This window comes from Engraulis encrasicolus, chromosome 9, assembly GCF_034702125.1.
Source record: "Engraulis encrasicolus isolate BLACKSEA-1 chromosome 9, IST_EnEncr_1.0, whole genome shotgun sequence".
In the NCBI taxonomy this organism is placed as follows: domain Eukaryota; kingdom Metazoa; phylum Chordata; class Actinopteri; order Clupeiformes; family Engraulidae; genus Engraulis; species Engraulis encrasicolus.
The window spans coordinates 37,516,460-37,526,459 of record NC_085865.1 but is presented as its reverse complement, the minus strand read 5'-3'; the positions used below and the strand labels follow the sequence as shown (position 1 = coordinate 37,526,459).

Genomic DNA, 10,000 nt, shown 5'->3' with positions numbered 1-10,000 from the left:
TGTGTGTGTGTGTGTGTGTGTGTGTGTGTGTGTGTGTGTCTGTGTGTGTGTGTGTGTGTGTGTGTGTGTGTGTGTGTGTGTGTGTGTGTGTGTGTGTGTGTGTGTGTGGCAGCTTGCCAGACAGTAATGACGGTGATGGAGAGGCCATTAAAGCCACTAGCGTAGTTTAGCTTTAGCAGCATGCGGAGCGGAGCGGAGGGAGCAGCACGTCGCGCCGCGCCCCTGATAGTAATGATGATGCTGATGATGCAGGTGGCACACGGTGCCAGTGCTAACCGCCGTAAATGAGCTCATTTGAGTAACGCAAGGGGACACGGGAGGACACACGCACTAACACACACACACACACACACACACACACACACACACACACACACACACACACACACACACACACACACACACACACACACACACACACACACACACACACAGATATCCACACACACACGACACGTGCATGAACGCACCACACACGTATAGAAAATCGGATTGAGCAAATAAGAGGAATAAGCCCAGTGCTGTGGACATAAACAAGTACTTTTGTTTGTTAGTATGCCATTTAACTGTTATGCTTGAGACATATGAAGAATATGAGAATATGCTCTGTATCCCCTCTGACTGGTTATAATCGCAATGACTCTTACTGCTTTGTTTAGTGTGACACTGATATTTTGATTGATTGATTGATTTGATTTATTTCAGATGTACACAAGAAAATAAGCAACCAATAAAATAAATACAAGTACCATCATTTTTTGTGTAACTGAAAAGGAGTGGGATGAAGCCATTGCTTATTTACTCCCACCCCCATAAAATCAAAAATATAACTCAAAACGTGCACTACGCACTTCCATAATTTCAGACTATGCCATATAAGTTACTAATGTCCATATAGTTGCGAATAGAGTGAACTAATCTAAAGAAACACAGCGAAACAAAATGCAAAACAAAACAAAAAACAAATAAACAGATCATCACAACATATTTTCATTTTCATAGCTATGAAAAATTGCTCTTTTAAACATTGACTTAAATTGATGCATACTACAGCATGTTTTTAATTTCTCACTTAAAGCATTCCACATTTTCGCTCCACAAACTGAAACACAAAATCCCAAGCCATACACATATGACGTCAATATGAAATTGGCAAAGCAAGGTGATCAGATCATCAGGTAGGGTAGGGTAGCTTTACTTCCAACTTTTCTCACTCTGAAAGTATGCTATCCAGAGGATCAGGATAGGCACAGTCTATATAGATGGTGACCTCCCATAGAAGAGGTGTTTTATTTGTTATATTATTCGTTATATTTACTCTTCAGTGGCCTGAAGAAGCCCGTCCTGTCAGAAGGCGTAGTGTGGACAGTTCACCTCTGGGGGGGGGGCAGGCAGGTGGCCTGTCCTCTTGGGCCTTTAAAATAGTGAAGCACACAGGTGTGTGCAGTGGCGATGAAAGAATGAAATGCAAATGAAAGCCCACCTGGGAAACCCTAACTCCCATTGTCATTGTGACACAGCACCCCACAGCACCCAATTGCACACTGCACACAACGAAATTGCATTTATGCCTCACCCCTGCAAGGGGGCAGCCCCCAATGGCGCCCCAAGGGAGCAGTGCGGGTACCTCAGTCATGGAGGAAGATGGGGGAGAGCACTGGTCAATTACTCCCTCCCAATCTGGCGGGTCGGGAGTCGAACTGGCAACCTTTGGGCTACAACCTAACGACTTACCTATGATGACTGCCCATGAAAAGGAACGTTATTGGCACATGATGCCGCACTCTGACAAGGAAGTTAAAACGAGTCGAATGAGATGGCTAATGACTGTGCCCATTTGTGTTGGTGGCAATGGCGAGATGGTGGAATGGATCTTAGCCTCTGTGAGCCTCTTCTGGGGGTGGCTAGAATAGTGTGAGCGGGCGAACACACCTGCCATGACACGATTAAGTGTCAGAGAATCGCTGGACTGTGCAGCAAGAGCCACACGAATGGTAGAAGCGTCAGAGTATGTCTGTTAAAAGCAGAATGCAAGCATTCTGACCTTCTCATTGGCTGTGGCGGTTGTTGCCGAACGGCATCATGGCTCATTTGCATAATATTAACTGAAATCGCTGTCGCTTGAATCGCCTCTAGTCGCCTAAATCGCTTTTGTCTCTTCTATCGTCAGTGATTCAATACAAAGTCAATTACTTCCGTCACCGGAATAGCTCAAGTCACGTTTGGTGTATTTGTGCCATAAGGAGACATGTATTTGGAGTTTTATCTGAACTGCAGCTGGGTGATGTTTAGATGACATTGCATGGTACATGCAGGGAAGGGTGTTCCTGAATAGGTTGCATTGGTGAGAAGGGGATGTCTTCATTTTTGGGGAAAGCTGGAACTGTGTAGTAGTAGTCCATTTGTTAGTCCTCCCCTGCAAAATGTAAAAGGGGCCTTTTGTTTGACTAGTGTGAATGTAAGAATGCTTTGGTGAATTAGGGTGAGCGGACGGGGAATCCCTTCATTGTTTTCGTGGTAGGCCAGTGTGAAAGGTGAGGTTGAAGGACCAGGCTTTTTCGTCTGGAATTTTCCATTCAAGTACTGTCTTACTTCAACTACAGAGACATGACCCACTCCTTCAAAAACCTCCTCGACGTGATTGCCAATACCCATGGGAAAGTAGCAAGACCAATTCAGAAGAGCCTTTTAGCCCTGTCACTAATCATTGGATCACAGAAACCATTCTTGAGATGTTAAGATTAAAGCTATTAAAGCTATTTATTGTCGCTTTATGAATGTGTCTGCTGTTAATGTATGCACCAGGGCTAATGACATCCTATCAATTTATACAGTACATCTCTGTCCCATTGCCATCGGAGATGCTCTTCTTGTGTGTGTGTGTGTGTGCACGTGTGTGTTCGCGTGAGCGAGCGAGGTTTAATATGTGTATCCTCATGCGCTTGTTGACGAAAGGGGTATGTATGGATGTGTCTTTGTTGACAAAAAGTCGTGTGCGTGTGCGTGTACGTGCGTGCGTGCGTGCGTGTGTTTGTATTCTTGTGTGTTGGGAGTGTGGTGTGAGACTGAGAGAGAGGTGTATTGGTCCAGGAAGGAGGCTTCCCTCGGCCTCCTAGCGGCACTTTAAATTAGAGCCTCATTAGCACGCCAGCACTCTGGAGCCCGCAGGGCCCGCACAGGAGGAGAGGAAAGGGCCCGTAAAACACACAACACCCACCGCCTGACCTCTGATTAACACGTGTGTGTGTGTGCGTGCGAGTGCGCGCGCGCGCGTGTGTGTGTGTATGTGCTTGCGTGCACACATGCTTGTGTGCATACTGTATGTAGTGTTTTCTAAGTGTGTGTGTGTGTGTTTGCCTGCATGAGTGTGTGTATGTGTGTGTGTGTGTGTGTGTGTGTTGGGAATACAGTGAGGTGGCCTGGTAATTATCCTAATCTCCCCGATGATAAAAGATGATGGATGATAAAACATAATCAATTTCCATGCTGTCAATCACACCTCTCCACCCATATTTGCCCTACCATGATAAATGCATGTCTCACTCGCTCCTGTTGTACCTCACTGGAATTATTCTATGCAGGCTCCATCACAGATAGGATTGCCACACAGATAGAATTGTTAAGGCCCAAATGTTGCACATCCATGGCCTTTAACTCATTTGGCTTGAGGACAAAGACCCCTTTTTTTGCCATAGACCTTAGGTAATGATGGTCAATTTAACCCATCATATATGTGCATCTCTTTCGTGGTTCTGTGTGAACGTGTTTTGTGGTTCTGTACTGTATGTCTTATCTATGTCTGAGCGTTGTGTATTCCGTTTCTATAGATTGACTTTCCTTCTTTTCACAGGCCAGGAATGCATCCACCTTGTGTATACATTTAGCGTCTAGGCAAAAGATAAGACCATGTTTTGCAGATTACTGGGTTTGATCGGTGTATCCTCATGCGTTTGTTGACAAAAGGGGTATGTATGGATGTGTCTCTGTTGACAAAAGTGCGTGTGTGTGTGTGTGTGTGTGTGTGTGTGTGTGTGTGTGTGTGTGTGTGTGTGTGTGTGTGTGTGTGTGTGTGTGTGTGTGTGTGTGTGTGTGTGTGTGTGTGTGTGTTCGTGTGTGTGTGTGTGTGTGTGTGTGTGTGTTCATTTCTAGGGCATTAAGTCGCGCGTGCTGGAGACGTTTGTGATGCTCTTCCTGCTGGCTCTGCTCATACTGGGAATAGTGTGGGTGGCCTCGGCTCTCATCGACAACGACGCAGCCAGCATGGAGTCATTATACGGTAATAATAATTATACATAAGTATACTTTGATTCTTGATACTCAAAGTCGCTTTACAATTCAATGGGTCCAGTTGACTAACGAACTGCCAATTACCAGTTGAATTGCTTAACAAAGCACTTATCTTTTGTAATGTGTCTCATTTGAATTGCAAGGGTGTCCTACTTCTGCAAAATTGCATAATATGGTTATAACCTGGTTCTCACATATCTGGAACATTGTCAATCGCTTAGCTCTGGAAAGGCATAGGTGTGTTCAAAACAGCTCGAACCTGATTGGAGAATTCACATGGCTTTTTTTCAATCACATACTTCTTCAACCACTGACTTCCCGCCCCGCGATTCTGATTGGACAGGCTGTGAAACATCGGGTTCGTCTAAGATTTCCAGACCCTCGTGCGAGCTCACGAAGTTTAACGAAGATGCAGGAAGCATGAAGGGTCTGCGTGAGAGCCAGGCTATCACTGTTAGACCATGTGTAACATGAATTCATAACATTTTGTACTGATGAATTGAATGGTGATCTCCTGTTCTTTTTCTCCTGTGCTGTCCAGACCTGTGGGAGTTCTATCTGCCTTACCTCTACTCCTGCATCTCTCTGATGGGCGGTCTACTGCTGCTCAGTATGTCCCTTCTCCTCTGCCGTAGCACATGCACTGCACATTTTTTTATATATATATTTTTTAGCTCATTTCAAATAGATGTAACGTTATGTAAGCTAAGCTGTATTCGTAGGGTTTTTTTTTGTGTGTGCGTGTGTGCGTGCGTGCGCGTGTGCGTGCGTGCGCGCGCGTGCGTGCGTGCGTGCGTGCGTGCGTGCGTGCGTGCGTGCGTGCGTGCGTGCGTGCGTGCGTGCGTGCGTGTGTGCGTGTGCGTGTGCGCGTGCGCGTGCGCGCGCGCGCGCGCGTGTGTGTGTGTGTGTGTGTGTGTGTGTGTGTGTGTGTGTGTGTGTGTGTGTGTGTGTGTGTGTGTGTGTGTGTGTGTGTGTGTGTGTGTGTGTGTCTTCCTTACGGTCTGGCCTTCTGTTTTTCTTTTTTCCTTCAGTGTGTACTCCTGTTGGCCTTTCACGCATGTTCACCGTCATGGGGCAGCTACTGGTCAAGCCTACAGTAAGTAGTAGTATACAGTCGCACGAAAGTCATTCAATGAGTTGTTCATTTTAGCACTATTTAATTTACCTCCTGTCTAAACGTGGCAGTACCTTCTCCATTCTTCTGTAGATCTTGGAGGATCTGGATGAGCAGATCTATTGCATTGTCTTACAAGAGGAAGCTCTCTCAAGACGGCTAAATGGTGGGTACCTATGTGTGTGTGTGTGCTTGTGTGTGTGTTTGTGTGTGTGTGTGTGCTTGTGTGTGTGTGCGTGTGTGTGCGTGTGTGTGCGTATTTGTTTGGTGCTGCAAGATTTACGCCACTCTCTCATCTGATCTGCTCAGACGCGGTTATTACAGAGCTGCCTAATTACAGGGCCGACCACTTGCGCGAAAATGAATCAATTTCTAATTAAGCATCTGTGTGAAACTCGAGCACCTGTACTCAGGAGAGGAGAGGAGAGGAGAGGAGAGGAGAGGAGAGGAGAGGAGAGGAGAGGAGAGGAGAGGAGAGGAGAGGAGAGGAGAGAAGAGAAGAGAAGAGAAGAGAAGAGGGGCAAGGTGATATCAGTGCAGTGGTGCAGGCTGTGGAGGTACTGTATGCAGGATTCACTGAGCTCAGCTCCGACACCTTGCTTTATAGGTCAGGAGGAGCACTACGACTAATTTTAGAGTTCAGGTGAAATGGTAGCCTGGTGAACCAGCGCCACCCGCTGGACGGCAAAATGTTTTGTCTACGGGTGGGTCTGGCCTCGCATAATGATTCAATGAAGCCAGAATGCCATGAATCTGGCAAACCAATTACAACGCAAAGATGTGTTTTGAATCAAAGCGGGCAGGGTTTTGAGGGAAGGTTGTTCTCATCAACAATCTTCGGATGTATTATGCATCGAGGCCAGACTAAATTAGACATCCACATTTAGTCTGGTTTATCAGGCTAGTGAAATGGCCCTTTTAACCTTTTAAGCTTCTATGCAGCCGTGTATGCGTGCCGTGTAGGGCCATTTCTCTGGAGGTGGTGGGTATGTTTATGTATGCTTGTGTCATTACGTCGTATTACTGTTGTATATTTTTGTAAAGTTTGTGAAAACGTATAAGGAGCCTTTGTGGGAAAGATATTTAGTAGACCTTGTTAGTGCAAAGCCACAAATTACAGTAAGTCATTACGATTAAGGTTTTAACCTATGGACGTTTTTCAACAATATCCTTGAAGAAAATGATTTCTTTAAAAAAAAAAATGTTTACCAACCAAGCAGGAAGCACTTGGGCGATATGCCAAAACATACTTTTTTTTTGTAACCCCTGTCCCTCAGCACGCAACTTGCAAGTGTACGCAATGCTGAAAAGCAGCAAAAGCAACAGGCTTGGAATAAGAACAAGAAGAAGGGCCTCTTTTCTTTAGGGAGCTAAAGAAGGGAGTAGAGATGACTTGATAGGGACATTGCTTGCCTTCAAAAACGCCGCTTGCCGCTGCCTCTGCCTCTCAATAGGCTGTTTTGGGTTTCGGCATCCCCTTTTGTGGCTCTGCTTAGGCCTAGGACCCGTCGGCTGCTTTGAGGCCTCGATAAAAATCCTCTTTCTCTCCGGCGCATTTGATACCAACCGGTCACCGTGACAGCGTGGGACAAAAGGTGTTGCAGATTCCGAAGCACGGAAGCGGCAAAAAACCCCCCCCGAAGTACACGAAGAGCGGTTGGAAAGAGTTGCGCGCGGCCGCTCTTCAGAGATTCTCGCTGAAGCGTTTGATAGCGGGAGCGGGATGGAAGAGAGCCTTATCTGGAATGACTGGAATTCTATTTGTTTCACACGTGTTGGGTGGCTGGGTGAACGATGGGTGGGTGGGGGGTGTTTCAAATAAACACATCGGTGCAAGGAGCAAGGAAAGAAATTAGGCAAGCAGGTAAGGTTCAGAGACAGTTCGTGGAGCGTAGAGCATCCTTCTTTTCCCTCTTTTTGCTCTCGTCATCTCCTGTGTTTTCCACTTAACTTACCTTACTGCTGTCACTCCTAGCTCTGCGCTGCAATGCCCTGCTAAGGTCCTTATCTTCACTCTCTTTTTTCCCTCCACTTATGCATGTCCCACTCCTCCCGTTCAGCTTGCATCCAATACATTCCAGGGGTGCTCAAACAATTTTTTTGGTCGGGGGACCACCTAATGAAGTAGAAACTTTGCCAAGTACCCCCTCATAATTGCACCCAAAATGATCAAAATGGTCACTGTTTTGACTATTTGTAATAACAATATGTGGCAACTATGTAGGAACAGCGTGGCCCTACTGCTGTAGCTATTTTGTCTTTTGCATTGTAACAAGACTTTTTCACTTACCCCTTGCCAATGCACTGCGAATCCCACTTTGACAATCACTGCAATATACAAACATCTGTCATATAAATCAAGCCCAGCTCCCCCCTCCTCTCCTCTCCTCTCTACCCTCTTCTCCTCTTCCCCCTCCCCTCTTATCTCCACCCTCCTCTCCTTTCCACCCTCCTCTCCTCTCCTCTCCCCCCTCCCCTCTCATCTCCACCCTCCTCTCCTCTCCTTTCCACCCTCCTCTCCTCTCCTCTCATCTCCTCCCCTCTCCTCAACTCTCCTCTCCCCTCCCCTCTCCTCTCCTTTCCACTCCTCTCCTCTCCTCTCCCATCCTCTCCTCTCCTCCCCCCTCCCCTCTCCTCTCCACCCTCCTCTCCTTTCCACCCTCCCCTCCTCTGCTCTCCTCTCCACCCTCCTCTCCTCTCCTCTCCTCTCCTCTCCTGCCGGTGTCAATCACTGTGATTGTTTTCCCGGCCCCTCTTGTTCTTGACACTCATCTCCTTGCTCCGTCCCTCTCTCTCTCCGCGTCGCGATAAGCAGTGAGATCTCATTATGGATAAGGATAACCCTTTGAAAAAATGGGACACGTGTGTATTTTCCATTCAGAGTCACAGAGATGTAGATTAGCTTATCTGAATGCAGAATTACAGTGCCTTGGCTTCGACAGGCAATGGCTTGTCCAGTACTACTGCGTCCTTTTTTATCAGATTCTTTTATGGCCCTTCTGTTATGCGTCTGTGGGAAAAGCAACAACCATTTTTGTTTGTCCCCGGCCGTAATTGCATCTGGCAGGCCAGCATCTTGCACCACTGTGTTCGCTGCATATTTATTTATCTTGCGTACAGCGAGGTGGGAGGCTGAAGTAAAGTAAGCAAGTCCTGATTGCATGCATGGCTAAAAAGCACGTCGGGGACCACTGGTGGTCAATGGTCATCGTAACCGTGATTGATTGACTGATTGATTGATGGATGGATGTACTTTGTACAAGCATCGTGACATGGTGGGTGATGACAGCAGGTTAGTTGAATCCCACTAGGTGTCTGCGTCCCTTAGGCGGGGGGCAAGCTTGCTGCTGGATACGGATTCGTGTGAACTTCTTGTACATGAATGCGTTCAACAAAGACGCTTTTGCACACCTCTGTAGATGGGCAGGTGCGTAGGATATTATCCCTGTGGGGTTGTCATTCAAGTGTAAAGAAATCCCGCACACTGTCCATTCCACCAACAAACTTTCATACAACGTGTAAACGTTGTATTAAAGTTTGTTGGTGGAATGGACAGAGTGCAGGATTTCTTTATACTTACATGAATGCGTTGTCATGCATATTTTCTGCCAATTTTGGACACCTGTGTACGATGCAATATTGACAGAACGGCGAGGGGCGATCTTCCGTACTTCCATGTTGAGGTCACAGTACAGTCAAACAATGATGGAAGATATTAACGAGAGCCCCGTTGGCTACCTGCCCCCTTCGTGATATCTCCTGGATGGTACGTAGCGCTCTTTTTTTTATGTCCGCTTAGTTGCACACGGTTGCGCACACAATTTAAGTCACACAGTAAGCATGTCCCCAGCGTTGTGTGCCTTGGATCGCCAGTATGGGGTAAAGTTCACAGCCACCATTATCCTCCTTGCCCTACTGCCATCACCTTGGTGACGGGGGCTGAGTGGTAGTATAGTATAGTATAGTGGAGGCTGTGAAGCGACAGGGGTGTGCCCCAGCCTATTCCTATAAAGGTCTGTCTGCAGAACTGGATAGACATACATACAGTATGGCTCACATCCTCACACCTGTACAAAAGCAAATGCACATGCCTGCCTATGCATGCACACATGCATGCATGCACATTTTAATCTGCAGAGGTTAGTTAGGCAGGACAGCAGTGCTGCTTAGTACAAGTTGAGGATTGTCCTTTGTGGAGGAGGATAGTCCAGTAGAGTTAGTTTTCAGGATTCTCATAGTCACAGAGAATGGGTTGTGTGTGTGTGTCTGTGTCTGTGTCTGTGTCTGTGTCTGTGTCTGTGTCTGTGTGTTGGCTCACTATCGTCCAGATGCTCTGCGGCACGATGACCTTGCGAGTAGCCTCACTCTGCCATGCAGAGATATAGCTGTCTCTCTCTCTCCCTCTCTCTCTCTCTCTCTCTCTCTCTCTCTCTCTCTCTCTCTCTCTATGTTTCTCTCTCTCTCTGTCTCTCTCTATCCCCCCCTTTCTCACTCTCTTTCTCTCTTCCCTTCTCTCTGACTTCTTCATTCTCTCTATCTTGCTCTGTCTTTCTCTATCTCGAGCGAGAGGTGGCCGGTCTGATTTGCATAATTGCGAGT

General features: G+C 46.8%; 1 protein-coding gene across 1 annotated transcript in view; it reads left to right on the top strand.

The window, feature by feature from the left end:
* The window catches only part of lmbr1 (limb development membrane protein 1), a 69,187-nt gene that overhangs the window by 21,799 nt on the left and 37,388 nt on the right, over window positions 1–10,000 (top strand). Inside the window, exons 6-9 of the mRNA XM_063207084.1 lie at window positions 4,150–4,276; window positions 4,829–4,897; window positions 5,319–5,383; window positions 5,495–5,567. Coding sequence (XP_063063154.1) covers window positions 4,150–4,276; window positions 4,829–4,897; window positions 5,319–5,383; window positions 5,495–5,567 — 334 coding nt within the window. The remainder of the gene's footprint in view (window positions 1–4,149; window positions 4,277–4,828; window positions 4,898–5,318; window positions 5,384–5,494; window positions 5,568–10,000) is intronic.